General features: G+C 33.4%; 1 protein-coding gene across 2 annotated transcripts; it reads left to right on the plus strand.

Annotated features, from left to right (window-relative positions):
- The first annotated feature begins 3,866 nt into the window (after nucleotides 1–3,866).
- On the plus strand, nucleotides 3,867–15,971 carry LOC138332903 (uncharacterized). 2 transcript variants are annotated; one of them, XM_069280923.1, is made up of 5 exons: nucleotides 3,867–4,596; nucleotides 10,400–10,567; nucleotides 10,995–11,033; nucleotides 13,502–13,712; nucleotides 15,818–15,971. In XM_069280923.1, exons 1-5 carry the CDS (start codon nucleotides 4,420–4,422, stop codon nucleotides 15,823–15,825), a joined length of 603 nt encoding a protein of 200 aa, XP_069137024.1. In that variant the 5' UTR covers nucleotides 3,867–4,419; the 3' UTR covers nucleotides 15,826–15,971. The 2 variants fall into 2 exon arrangements, with proteins under 2 accessions (XP_069137024.1, XP_069137025.1); XM_069280924.1 differs by lacking the exon at nucleotides 10,995–11,033 and having other exon boundaries at nucleotides 3,872–4,596.
- Nucleotides 15,972–15,991: the final 20 nt, after the last annotated feature.

The following is a 15,991-nucleotide window of genomic DNA, read 5'->3' on the forward strand; positions in this document are numbered from 1 at the left end:
CTATTCACTAATCTTCCTGTTATCCATTAGTTTCCCTGCTATCCTAAAAGTTTCCTGTTATCCTTTCACTTTCACCACTTCATCCCCCTCTTTCCTGTTTTGTCGATGATGATCATGGTACAGACCGTCAATACTGCTGAGTCACTGCTGGTCATTAATTATCATTCCAAATCTTCAAACTATCTAATCATCTTAGTTTCTGCTGATTGTCCTAATATGCCATTAATGGTTTCTTGTTTATCTTACTGTAGTTTGACAATCATGAACCTACGCGACTATGCACCACGGGTTTGTGATTGTATTTAGGGTAAGTTGTCTCGTAAAGAGTTAGAGGACGCTCTAATTGGCTGGAGGAGAGATTATCTACAGTGTTTATCTTTAATTATTGGACTTGGTAAATACTAAAATTGAAAAAGATAAAGCCTGGAGTATGTTTGAGATAATCACGTTTCCAGTAATTAGCCTTCGATTGATCTATATTGTCTAATTACGTCTAGATAATTGTAGGGAGACATCGATGGCTTGCGCGGTGTGAGCTCAATTATATATTTGCTTGATAATTCAAAGAGGTATATTCTCTATTTGAAAAACATTGTATGTAAATAGATCATATTTCAGTTGATTATTGACGTCGGTTTCTACGTGTGCCTCCCACAGACATTGGTCCTCATACGTATGTACACAAACACGATATATCTATATAGTATAGTACCGTACGCCTTATTGCGGCGTAAAACTTAAAAGTATCCACGAATTTCAAAGAAAGCAACGAATACCGATATATCTAATAAACAAAGCCAAATACGTGCATTCACAAAACAGTTTTTCTTGTATAAATGGCCGAAGTAAAGAGTTCTTTTTTTAGTTTACAAAGTTATGTAACTTGACGTTATTTACAAAACTACTAATGTTCCTAGAACCAGATGCACCATAAGATGAAGCGTTCGGTAGTTATTACAAGGCTGACACCTATCATACAAATCTAGGCCATATCCTCACGTGGGAATCGGTTGGCGACACAAATACCACAATGCATGCTTAGAATTGCTGAACATCAATTCAAAATGTTTTATTGTTCAAATATAAAGGATTGGATAACAGGCAGTGCCTATATCAATGGTATACAATCAATTTCTATAACTGCTGAACATGACTGACTTCACACCTCCAAGGTAAACTGTAATATATATTCCCCATATCGATTGGTATTTACAAATATCTGTCTGGACCACCATTGTTGTTACATAAACATTAATCAATGATTGTTTGTTAAGGCGAAATGATGTGTATTTAGTTTGTATATTGTTACCAGCAGACACAACATGTTTGAGTATTACGGTACTGGCCCATAGTTCTGTGGTTTCAACTGTGACAGTCATTTCGTAATCAATTCTAAAAGTTTATCTTGTGGTGATCAAAATTGTACAGGGTAGTTAATGTGTAACCACGTAACTCGATACAACTGGCTCCCTTCATCAAGATACCCATAACACGATGTGTGTTACATACAAAAAGTTTTCGAAATCAAGGATTTTTGTTTAATGCATACTTTGTTGGGAAATTATACCACATGTTATAATGAAATCCGTATCCTTTCCATATAATGTCAGATCAGATCAGATTCATATTTGTTGATATGCTGAGAGAGCGTCTGTTGTCATCGACCTACTTTATGAGGTTATATTATGAGCGCGTCCTAAATACAAAGGACGCTTGCGCTCCTGGAGCACTGTATACTGTAATCTCACAACATCGTCTTAAAACCTCTCCTACGTATAATTCTGATATATCTTTTGTATTAGGTGTGCGTCTAACGTTCTATCAACAGCCAACATCATTTAATGAAGGCCTCCCATGTGTGAATGTCTGTTTGGGAGGCAGCGGTATATTTGTGTTGTGTCTCATTGTGATAGTAAATGTATTGCTCTTTTGAATTAGTATGTGGATATGTATCTATGTTTAATTACAATTCAGTTTAAACATGCTATCTGAACGTCCTTCATCCGCATTGTTCTTACACTTTGTAAACATGGTTTCTCCCGGAATACTCTAGAATACACCTTTCTACCGATTGCGCCTTCAGGTAAAGTCCCAAGACCCAGCTGTGATTCCAGTACAAAGATAAACCGTACTGCATTGTTTAAAACACAACAGTTAATGTGACTAACAGGTGTCCTAAATGTCTGTACCAAGGTATCGATTGTCATCAGAACACGATAATACAGGAAAATACCTTTGTTTCGGTATGTTTTCATTGGCTTCTGTTGTCATCTTATTTGATGATGTTTATCTCTTATCTATTTGTTTACTGATTTTGTTTATAAGTATTGTCCTTCGATTATCACGTAATCGTAAAACACGATGACTTTAGTATTGTATGGCAGAACTGTACTGGTATACCATATTGTTGTTGTATTGTTGTATCGCTCAAAGCAATTGAAGAAAGGCCAATGATCTAACTTCAAGGTTTGTTTACCAGGGAGTTAACCTACAGAAATTCTGGTGGTGAAACATGCCAAGTACTACTACGGAACAGTGGTCAGTGTTCTACACATATCATATCTTGTCATCATAGATCTATTAGATTTACTAACAAAATGAAGTGGATTCCTGTGCTCTGATCACAGTAAATACTCGGTATTTTGGTTTTGTGTTTAAACTGTTTTCAAGCCTCTGAATAACTTCGCTGGTCTTAACACAATAAAACAAAACAGCGAAGATCACAAAGTAAATAAGACTTTAAATCTAAGCGTTTACAGAAGAATACCTTGTTTATTCTATGTTTTTATCTACAGAACGTAATTTCATCAACTATTCAAACGATGCAATCTTGACCTTTGACCTTCTGCCCAGCTTTGCGTCAGTTTACAAAATGTTTATCAGTGAAACAATACTGATTTGTAACCTGAAAATTACTCTAAACCTCTAATTTGTATGTTTAATATTAATGTTTTAATAAATTCAAGAAATGCATTGGCATCTTGATAGCATTATACCGTGTGGTAAGTTCATGGATGATTTGAACCTATATGACTTTACAATTTTACACAAAATAGATAGCCAGTCATATCGGCATGGTATACTGTTTAGAAATATTGCTATTAAGCATGAAACTAATGGATACACTCGTCAAATTAAAGCAAACACATTTACATACAATAATATTGCATGCATTAGAAGTACGTATTGCATGTATTAGTGAAAATTTACTCTAAATGTATATATATAATGCCTATTTTATATGCTTTCATATAATATATATATATGCAGGCTAATTTCTGAAGGTGTTTCACATCTTTAATGTGTTTCTGTAAACAAAAAATCAATTTTTGTATTGACACGCAAGGATCTTCTACTTTTGCAAAAAAGGAGAAAGCTTTAGTGATAAGACAATGTCACCTCAATAAAAGTCGACCTCAGAAAATTAATGTTTATTTTATACAAATGTAATCCAAAGAACAGTTCCTTTTACCATGTACAACGCGTTTTAATTTGACAATTAAAATAAATGGTACAGGTATTGATTGTCCACAAAATAGCTCATAATTTTGTTTATTTCACACACAAAAAATATCATTTGATAAAACTTTCTCTCTTGATTTGAAGGTTGTTTACTGGTAAGCGAAGTGATATGAAATCGGGCGACACTATGATCTGTTTCCGTACAACCGTGTATTACATGTCAAAATTACCTCTACAGCATTACCTATATTTCATACATACAGCGGGTCAGACTGCTTGTGGGTGCTTCTTTATGTTTAAATTTTATACTGTTTTACTTTGAATAAGTCCGATAGAAATCTAATACACACGGGTCGATCACAGTGTGAGAGAAGTGTTCAATAATCAGTATTGGTTGGGAGGCTTATGACTAAAACAGCTTAGGGTTAAATCCATACCCGGTCCGTTATTACATGTAATAATTTACATTACGCTCTTAGTAACTTTCAAAATAGCTTAGTCTTTTAGTAAATTGATCGTGGTAGTTAGGCTATTGTTCTATAGATTACAGCCGGTATTAAGATCGACCCAACAGGGTATGGGTATCTACTAGTTAGGCAGGTTTAGCGTTACCGAATACTCATTGTCAGCCAGGCTTTGACAGACAGTTTATGCTGTGTCAGTAGTACCGAACGAGAGGAAGACATATTTAAATACCCAGAGGATCGCCAGTGTGTGTAGATTATGACTGGAGACGATTTTAAACCGAGCTGAGGTGGATACCTAGGATAACACTTGATCTGTTCGGACGATATCATACTTATATAACCCTGACACAGTTACGTCGTGTACCATGTGTTTTTATTTAACATGAAGCTGCTTTACTGTGATTCTAATCTTGCCGTGTCCATCTGTTGATGCATGGTGTCGAAAATTCCATATCAGGAATAGTAATATGAGGACGTTGTTACAATCACCATGACAACTCACCAGACAGTTCCGTCCCCTGATTCTCCCTATATGACGTCACCAGTTGCTTTGATACAGCCACGACACAAGGATAAAGGGTCGTATGTACAGAGATGGAAGGTGTTACGCGAGAGAAATCGAAATTTACCTAAACTCGACTTTAATGTCAATAAATCTGCCACAAAGGTAGGTAGCCAAACATTTTAAAATTGATTGGTACTTAATAAATTGTACCACTTATAGGGTGATGAAGGCCATTTCTATCAATCAATCAAAGAATGTGATAGGATTAAACTGGATATGGAATAAGTAATTTCCTTTCATAATGTATAAATACAGATCTAATCTTTATAAAAACAGAAACTATTTAAACCATTTGTAAAATGTATAAGATAATTGATAATACTGTTTTAGTGCTAACATTAGCTTTTAAATAATATGCTACTAAAAGGAAGATTAAAACCATGCGTTTCGGAGTAGTAAGAGTTCCATGCTTCATTGGCGAAACCAGAAATACAAATGCAGGTCACGGCGACACCGAAATTCAAATATAGGTCAGATCACATTATCATGTGTGACAGCAAAAATACAAGGTATTTCATATCGTAAAAGAATAAAGTAGATAGCTTATCGATGAAATACAAAACACCAACGTGTTTTTTCTAAATTGGACTTATCAACTGTAACTTTAACATATGTAATACTCTTGTTCATTTTAGCATCTGTTTAAACTTGTTGACATTTGTCCTGATTAATATTTTCAATCATGTTTTATTTTAAATTTTAAATAAGATTATATTTTCATCACACACTATATGTCGAGAACTAAAACCTTTCTATTCGGTATTCGATACGATCCGAGGTCCTGTTCATCACCTAGCTCTTGATGTTACTTACGTAACCGATTTGATAGGTATTATATATGGTACGGCCACCGATCAAACTAATGACGTGTTGAAGGAAAATATCCACTTCCCTTCATCAAAATGCAAAATTCTAATAGGAATTTCATCACATATTACTGTGCGTGGTAAATGCCGTTGTCGTAAAATTATTTCACTATTTTTTCATCTCGATTTCAAGATCGTAACACATTGTTATCATGTTGATATTTTCCATCTTTTTAATACATGCAAGCATTGACTACATCAGATTTTAGAGTCTATCGAGTACGGACAAGAGAGTGTGTGTGATGTACATAATCTCGGTAAAAAAGAATCAAATATATTCTAAAGTTGACATGATTGGGCTTTCTGCTTGTGCATGGTGCAAGAAATATTATAACAAAATAATTTGTATTGCATGTTAGGAGCCTAAAGAAAATGCTCTATAGGGTCTACCATGGTTTTGGTAAAGTTGTCCTTTGTATGTGACATAAAGGAATATTCCAAGCCACATAATACATAGTATGTTTTCTATTTTTGTTCTGAGATGATATTCCTTGCGGTTAATATGATTTCGAGGTTCGATGTTTATCGTATATAATGGCTATATATACTTTATTTGTGTGGTAATGTATTTATGTAAATCATATAAGCTGTTGGTAGCAATTTCACATAACTGATCACATTAATGAAAATGCAATATCTTAAATTCACAAAAGGTGTTTTAAAATGCATTTTGATAACGCTTGTATCAGTGTTACTGATTCATTCAGTATAACAGTCTATAAAACACCCCAGACCTGTCAGTGGATTCTGTCTGTTTAGTGACTGAATTGTATAAAACTGTTCATGTAGAATTACCAGAGGTAAACTACTCTCAAGCATAGACGTTGTGGTAAGCGATGGTAGGACAACAGAAACAGAAAGTACGTCGACCTATCACGCAAGATTTTCTTTAGTCGGTCAGAGCTATCACAAAAATATATTTCAAATTCCTTAATTGTGTGATACGGTTTTCACCAGGACATTACTGATGTTCATTCATTTAAAGATATAGCAAACATTTATATACCGTGTATCTTATATACAGTTAAGGTTAATATATACAAAAGTTGCTTGATTTGAAATAGTCAAAAGAAGAGATAGTGGGAAACAAATCTTTGTTTCATGCTGATTTAGGGATTTATTTGTCATGCTTTAACTCATTCAAAAAATTAGCATATATTACTGGTAAACTATTAAACAATTACTGGAAAATATTTATTCATAGAAAAATTGAAACTCTTTGATATTTCATATCGTCTAATTCATATAGATTTCGATATGCATGTAAACTGAAAACCAAATCATCTGATTTTTTTTTATAAATAAGTCATGTTTACTTTTCGTTTATTGACATGCTCATTTGATATGTAAACGAGCAAAGCAATATGCAAAAAAGTAATAAAAAATAAATAAATAAACTCATAAAACTCATTTTAAGAGACACTTTATTCGGACATTTATATCAACGTCTTTGGTCAATAGGGACATAGAAATGTCTTGTGGAGACAAAATAGCTGTATGAAATTCTCTAGTTTTGTCGGGTTTTTACGCAGTCGAGTTTGATATTGAAAAAAACCTGCCGTAAGCAGTTGTGATTCCACACTAAATCTGACGGCAAAGTTTAGCAGTACTAGTGAGTGTTCGGGTTCCAAATATTATTGATAGCTATTGGGTACAGAATCGGATTAGACCAGTGCCGTTTTGTGTTACAATTTATCACAGTTTAATCTCATTGTCGATGTAAAGAGCTCCGAACAATAGAGAGTGCGAGGAGTAAGCTTTAACGGAAAGCTACCAAAATATCTCTTCAAAATTTAAAACGTTTAGATTTAGGTCAGGCTCGTGTGCATTATAGGAATCTATAGTTGTTTTTAGGGGAGACATTTTGGGAAGGTCATATTTACATTCTAACTATTACTACTCTGTATTCTACACATCGGATACATCTGTGTTTCAAGGACTCAGCAGCAAGTTTAGCTGGTTTTGGTAGTCGAAGACGAGTAAAACCGAAACTAGAAATAGATTGAACAAAATACCACATGATATATTACATGTAGTAAAATCTCAGGAATTTCTATAGTATAGACTAATTTAAGTACACCAAAACTTGCCGTGTCAAGGTTGAATCTGAAACCAGCTTGCAAACACGTATCACTTTTATGACAATTGGGCTATCATTAAAAGGAATTAAGACTTTCCACTCTTATTAGACGATGTCCTATTTTTTTTAATTTCAATGAAGTTTTTATTTTATAAACACTTTCTGCTGACATTGTTAGTTAAAGAGACTGAAATACTATATGCACATGTAATCGTATTATCAATTAGTTAAATAGTGAACACTACTTAAAAGGAGACATAGACAATACTACATAGATTATGTAAACTATTACGGTAATTTCGTTCTGTTTATGAGTTCATCGAAAAATAATCTTTTATTTGATTTGCAACAGATGTATATACTTGATGAAAATTCCTACTTGACTGTAGTATATTGGAATATGATATTTACCTCAGAATATGTCTACTAGTGTATTGGAATATGATATTTACATTAGAATATGTCGACTAGTGTATTGGAATATGATATTTACATTAGAATAAGTATATTAGTATATTGGAATATTATATTTATATTAAAATATTCCTATTTGAATATTGTAATATGATATTTACATTAGAATATGTCTAATAATATATTGGAGTATGATATTTACATTAGAATATTCCTACTAGTATATTGGAATATGATATTTACATAAGAATATGCCAACCAGTATATTTGAAAATGATATTTACATTAGAATATTCCTACTTGTATACATGTATTGGAATATGATATGTACATTAGAATAAGTCTATTAGTATATTGGAATATGATATTTACGTTAGAATATGATATTTACATTATAATATGATATTTACAATATAATATGTATAATCAGGGACACTATATCAACGCAGAATTGATATGGTGGACAAGGTCAAATATTTCATTAACGAGGTCAAAGTTCATGGTAAAGGTTATAATTTCCAGAATTGTCGACTTGTTGAAGCTTTAAATAGACTTGTTGAAGGGTGACTTGGGTATAAACAGTGGGCCTTTATATATTGAACACTTGAGTTATTTTTCTCCCTTAATAACGCAATCGGTTATATCGTGTCCTTTCGATTTAGGTTTTATATATTAGGAATCCACGTATACCATATTTATAAACAGACACAAATCAACATTCATTTACACCAGGACGACAGGGAACGTCTTGACCTTGTCTCTCACCTCAGGTGTCTTCATGGGTAAATGGGTGTCACAACCAACACTCTTAAACCGGCCCGGTATTAGCTGGAGTTTAGATACGATTGGAAAAACACGTATATACAAATCAATCGCCTAAATCACTTAACTGTAATGTGCTAAAATATGTAAGTAGAGCTGCGCCAATACACTTTTATCTACGGTGTATGGACAGTTCCTGTCTCGTATAACACGGCAATATCTATAAACCATAACTAGGTTTAGTCGGGTAGCGTACTGTAAATATACAGGCAAACTTTATTTCTCATAATTATCTCAATTTGTATTTACTTTTTATTCATGTATGTATTTTTAGAGTTTGCATTGAAGATACCGAACCGCTGACAAAGGATATATTTTCTCTATCAAAAACAGGACTAGACGCATCAGTATTTTTCTTCATTTACAAAAGTTTGTTACTTTACACCATAACCATCATTGAAATGTTTAAGCTCCTTATTTTAAATATCAGAAATAACTAAATGAGTCCCGAAAAAGTTCACGGCACTATGCCCTATATGGATTGAATAACTGATTTTGCATCCACCAAAAGCAAAAGAAGTTATTTGATATTATGTTTTATGTTAATTAGACACATATTTACATGATTAAACACCAATTATCGTTAAAATGATGAGTATAGTTTATGCCTTGTCGGCGGTGGATCATCTTAAATTTACAGTTTGTTAATGTATCGATATACAAACAACGTTATAATGGATGTACTTTATCAGTATTGACATTTTTCTACACTGACAATATGTATATATCTCATATATAACGCATAATTATTGATATAACTGGCATTATTTACTCTTTTATGTCCGTCTTGGCACCCCTCCCCCCTGAAAATTAAACACACATACTATATCCTGATAGGAGAGATACATTCCAAACATTTTGATATTTTCTTTCTCGTAATTTTGTTGAAGTGTGGTATTATCTGGTCTACATTCCAGTTACATCATCACTTTTATTTAGTCTTACGTGGCCCCATTGTTTACACTTATGTAGAACTATTTTTGTTCAAAACCAAATCTATTTTAAAGATATATTTCATTTAAACGCGGACATAAAGGGTGTCCAAAAACATGTCCCGACTTTGACAGGTAATAACTTTTGCAATACTAAACTTTTTTTTGAAAATTCAAAACGATTTGGAAAGGAGGAGTTTAAGTTAATTGGGTACAAATGTACAGATTACATCATCATTGTGTGTAATGATGTCATAATAGAAATGATGACATTATCGATGATGTCACAATTCAATGACTTTCCAATACCATGGAAATTCAGGCTGAAATTATTAAAATCTACAATGCAGCCGGAAAATCCCCTATAGTGATTGAAATGTTTTGAAAATGTCACATATGTATGTACTCCATCTTCAAAATTAACAGTATTGTTAGGTGGTGAGAAATTTCAGGGACAGAATTCAGCATGTCATCGAAAAGAAGGGCAGTCACCTCGCGCACATTCTTTAACTGAAAGTGATTAATTTTTTAACAAATCGCAAAATTAGCGAAATGTGACTCTCTCGAAATTCGAAATAAATATTTACAAACAGAATTTTTTTCAGGTTGTTATATATCGTAGTACAGAGCAGATAATAACCTTTATTATGATATATAGATCAAATTTCCTCCATCTATTTAAACATGTTTTATAAAGCGTCAAACTAGGGACATGTTTTTTGGGACACCCTGCATATACATGTATATAGGGCATGGTTGAATATGGCATTATACTCAATTTTATTTTGTAGAGGCCACAAAAGGCAGCAGTTGTGGGAATAGCACGGTCCCTGACAATGGAAAGTATGAAACTACCGTCAATATCGACGTCGAGTGTTATCACCACGGCAACAAACGGAACGACAGGGGGCGCTAGCGTCAAAACTACCGGCAGTGGTCCAAAGAAAGCAAACGTACAAGTAAGCAAATTATATAAAAAGGACTTTTATCAGTTTAAATGTATTAGGGGTTAACTCAAAAATTGTCTTATAATCCCCCCGCCCCTTTCCATTTCCGTGTGTACGGAGTAGGGGTTCTATGTAATATTTCAGATCAGATCACCGTATTTTTGTCAGGTCTCTACCTAGAATTTCATATTTGGACCATAGTTTCACCTTGGAACAACGGCGAGTCACGAAATAAAAACGTTATAAAATTTGATTAATGAAGCCTATCTTTTGACCTCTGTTATAACCACTGCGACCTACATTTTGACCAATGGATTGATATATTGTTTTATTCTGTTGTCAATTGGGAATTATTTTTAACCTATATCCAGCCGAAAGCCTCATGTGTTATTTGGTTTTCGCTTTTACTATTATTGCATATTTTGATCTTTTGATGTAGGTGCTGATTCACTTTGCCAGATGGCGCTGCGGTCAACTGGTACAAATGACGTTTTATCTATTAGCTGGTAGTGGTGTTTTGACTTTGTAGAGGCTAGTCTGTAGTGGGTCTAGTGGTAGATGTACTCTGTTAGATGTCTTTGTATATTCTGTATTTGTATATTACAGAGTTGTCTGCTCTTGCGGGTAGGTATTAATAGTGACGTCCTGTGTTTGCGAGTGTAACGTCATATGTTTCAGAGAAAACGACGTGAATTTCGCTCAAAAATAATGATGTGACACTAGAAAACTACCCGCAAGGGCTGTAACTCCGTAATATGCAAATGTGGAATAAAAATAGCAAGTATAATATCACTACTTATGTTCTTGAATTAACATGGTATTTATCACGTATACATGACAGTATAAATTTACATTCGAAATTAAAACTTAACACAGACGTTGCTAGTAAAACCCGGAAACTCTCATTCTTTCATAACATCATATTCTTTTCTCTGTCAGTGTGAACTCATATTAGTTGGGAGATATTGGGCGATGAATGGACAACGGCAGATTCAATATGAGGGCAACTAATTCAATGACGTGCGATTATGTTGAATTTGCCGTTAAGTAGTTGGCATTCATCATACCATAACTACTGAATCAAACATTGTTCAATACTTTTGCCTATTTCATCATAAGAGCACTACAAAGGAGTTTATTTTTTAAATGAATGACTACGCCATCATTGTCAAAGAGAAAATCACATTTCAACAGTCAATAACCGTGATCGAATGGTCACAACCCACTGTGTTTTTGGTTATGTTGTATAGCGGTCTGCAGTTAAAATGTTTATATTTATTTTTCATGTGTCGCCTGGTTTCTGGTCTTTTTATCATATCGTAGACTATCAGGCTTTGTAGTGTCAGTGATTAAAACAAAATCGTATTACTCTTCAGGTTTGTCATATTGCCGAGTTTACTAGTTCAAATAATACACCCACCGCAATTATTTATATGTTATTTTGATGTGACAAAACAGTACTATGTTTAAAAGATCATATTTGCTAAATTGAAAAAAGTCATCACATATTCTTAATTTCTTTTCAGTTCTGGTTTACACTGAAGAGTAAAGTGCTCAATCTCTCAATTATCCTAACGTGTAGTACTTATATATCGTTTAGATTTACTTATATTAACTTGTTTCGTATTACACAAAAGATCATTGGATCGAACGTCATATTAGAACCATTTGTTTAGATGCATGCCTCGTAAATTGGTTCTGAATTAGCCAAATCTTTTATATGCAGTAAGACATAATTTCAATCTTTTGTTGTCTTTTCTTTGAAATAAACAGAAGAGAAAAATCAATTTTCATTCTTTAAATACTGACATCTTTTCTGTAGAAGGCAGCAATGTTTGAATTCCTTTAGACCTTATTGTAATATCATAAACCACGAAACCAATACTGATTTGTAAAGATCAATTGGCGATAACAATAGTTATGTTGAATTTCAAATAACATTTAACATTCATCAATTCACTCAGGCTAATTCTTTTACATAACCAAGAAGCAAAATATGGCATAAATGTATTGTTCTACATTTCTTATGAAACATTTAACTCAAGATATTGACAAATTCCACGTTACTTTTAAGTATTTTAATTGATACCGTTGTAACTACAAATCGTTGATCAATACGATTAAGCAGGTACAGTATGTACTCTGTACCAATTCCCGAGCCAAAGTCACGCACGTTAAACAAATGAACTACATAACCACTGAGGAGGTAATAAAATGATTCTTAGGCAAGACAATTCATCTAATAAGGTAAACCATTACTGTCAGAGCGATTTGAGCAGTTCTAGACAAAAGTTGCTTTACTCTACGAGCAAGGGACAGGGTTCGGCATACAAGCTTAATTTAAGATGTTCGACTACAATGTGTAATGGCGGACAGCGAGCGAGTCTGAAAGTTTCACACACATTTCACCACCATGGGCTTTTCGAGCATATCACAGTAAAACCGACTGATCTAATTTCCATAAGAACGGTTTTTCCCCGATATATGTACAAATTTTAATGTTGTCTTAGATTGAATAACATTTAACATTCATCTATTCTGCTTTGCAAAATTTCTGGTTCTGTGAAGTAAGCGTTTATTTTCAAAAAAAAGAAACAACTGGTAAATAACGTTACCTATTGGTATAAGAAGTATGCAGACTGGTAGCATTGTGTCGGGCTAATCGTATACAAAATAACAAATAGCATAAACGCATCAATGACAATTAAAGGGAGATAACTTAGCGTCGTGTAACAGCATTAAAAGCGCTATGAAATCAATAGTCATGTAGATAATATTTTCTTAATAACCCTATTGCTAAGGACGTTGTGAGATGTAGATAAAAAAGGCAATAACTACGAACAATTGCATCAAGCAACATTTGATTTTTATCATTACTTTATTCTATTTGGATAGTTAAGTTCTTTAAATTGTTTATATTCGTTGTATATTCTTATATTTTTGTAGGATTCCGATAAGCGGGAGAGAGAGTCACAGCTGAACGCCGCCTTGTCCAAATCTCTTCCAAACATTGCCACATCCGTACAAACAGATACTAAGGCCGGTGTTGCTGCTGCTACAAAGCACAGATTTGAAAAATTTGCTCACACGAAAAAACTTAGTCGACGAAATGACGAAAAGGAGAAAGAAGAGGACGGTCAAAATCTCGTTCAGTCGGGTATATATCAGTTTAACCTTAGCAATTTACAAGAAGAGGAAGAGGGCACGCCTCATACTAAACTAGATGACAAATATTTATCACGTGAAAATGTAGTGAATAGTGCAAGGACACGACAGAAGTTAGAAAAAGATCAGTTAGGGCGAAGGAGTACAAGGAAAAAATGGCGGGATAGTTGTAAATGTATGAGGTGTGAGATAATGAAAAGACAGTACGTCGAGGGCGACGACCATTATACTAAATGGGGGATATACCCTTGTCAAGTTCTTAAACGAAGCAAGTATTATGATCAGTACTTCTACGATAGTGACTGATGGATGCTTTGATTTAATCTCAACAAATGAACTATTTGATATGTTGAAATATCAACAATTAAGTTATAAAAGTGCTACTTTATATGTTTAAATCTCAACATTTGCGTTACACGTGGTGCACTGCAAGGCTCATCGATCAACTCACCATATTTTGTTGGGAGGGGGGGGGATGAATAACTAAAGCAAAACGATTTTGTCACTACATGGTACACTAAAACACATAGTGAAAATTAAACTTTCAGAGTAAATATGTTATTGGTTGTTGATGCAATTAGGCAGACCAATCAATGGCTGTATGACAATGTTATCTAATTAATTGTTAATGTAACAAATATATCCGTTACCAGATCATTGTGACATTAAAACCAAAATCAAAGAAGTTAACAAAATTACAGATCTTGCGTAGTTGCACAGTAATCCCTGGTACAGAGGTATTATAAACGGTCACACAATAAATTCTCAATGCCCAAAAACATTTTGTACGGTCAAATCCATACATTAGTAATGAGATGTCCCAATAATACCTCTACAGAGCTAATGCTGTTTTGTTACTCAATATCATGCAACGTTAACTATGAATTCTTGTGTCGTGTATCTTGTACCTAGATATGTTTTAACAATCTAGACAATCAAAACAGAATCATTATAAGATTATCACATTTTATCTGCTGAATAGTCGTTTTAAATGATAAATAATGACCATAATAATTACACAGAAAATGAAGAAAAGATACAAAATTTTCATTATGAATAACAATTTCAAGTAAAACTAAACAAATAATTCAGTATCGATAGGAACATATCTTTTATTTTTAAAAGCACACAAATTGACAAATTATTTATTCGATTTTACGTGATTGTTTTGCTTGTATCTTTATTTTTTCTAGAGTTGCTAATATGGCATTCTTGAACTACCGTTGCAAGTGAATACAAAAAATAACATTACATGCCCAAATGCTCCTAAAATCAATTATGAGTCATAATGGGGTTTATTTCAGCGTAATGTGTGGTCTTTGACAATTTGTGTCTGTGTTTGTACCTCTGTTGTCACTTCCTCACAGGTCTTGTCATCACTATCCTCTCCTCCCTGCTCATCTAACATCATAAGCAATATCGTGTGAGGCTAAAGTTAATAAATATAAACAAATATGACTGTCTATATATCATAACGAAATAGTGATGCAATAAATTACGTATTATGATGAGATCTTAAAGGACATAAAAAGCTATGTACTTTTAGTTTTACACAATTACATTCACTACATTTTTTATGGAATTGTTCTCCAAATTTGGTCAAACAATAAATAAACAGAGACAATATCGTTTCGCCCTCAGCATTGGTCGAATTTTTATGATGTTTTATAATAACACGGATAACAAAAGTAATTAATTTCTTAATACTCCAGTCCGTATTATGATTGTGTTAATATATAATCAATTTTGGAAACAAGGACTTCATTTAAGTAAAGACTATGGGACTTTACATCTACCCTTAAACATTGCACACGGCACAATATTGTCAATGCAAAGAATAATAACTAAAACGTAGAAATAAATAATATTATTATGAATTCAATAAATCTACCATTTGAATAAAGTAAATTTTTGGTAAATTCATTTTTGAGTTTGAAGAAAAAAACGAAATAATTTCTCATCTTTGTGACTCGGGAATATCTAAATAAATATTTTTTCAGAATATTAAATGTTTTCATTGAGATAGGAAGCATTTATGAGAACTATTGTTGTGACCTTGTGGTGTGTACTAATGGTGTCCCTGTTTGATTCTTTCAGGTGTCTGATCACCACCCTGCTCGTAATCACTTCACAGCTGCACCATCCCAGTCACAGAACCTATTTCTCTTATCAGGAAGGAGTGGAAAGATGCTTTGTTGTCTTGTCGAGTCTTATCAGCAACAAAGTCTCTCATCAACACGTTATCAACATTGTGTTATTATCAGCAACAAA

This window comes from Argopecten irradians, chromosome 10, assembly GCF_041381155.1.
Source record: "Argopecten irradians isolate NY chromosome 10, Ai_NY, whole genome shotgun sequence".
NCBI lineage: Eukaryota > Metazoa > Mollusca > Bivalvia > Pectinida > Pectinidae > Argopecten > Argopecten irradians.

Bases quoted from the DNA above. Each gene is read 5' to 3' on its own strand.
- LOC138332903 (XM_069280923.1), top strand. From the start codon at position 4,420: ATGACAACTCACCAGACAGTTCCGTCCCCTGATTCTCCCTATATGACG. The intron at 10,568-10,994 runs GTAAGCAAATTA...CTTTTGATGTAG, and splicing joins CAAAGAAAGCAAACGTACAA to GTGCTGATTCACTTTGCCAG. The intron at 11,034-13,501 runs GTACAAATGACG...ATATTTTTGTAG, and splicing joins GATGGCGCTGCGGTCAACTG to GATTCCGATAAGCGGGAGAG.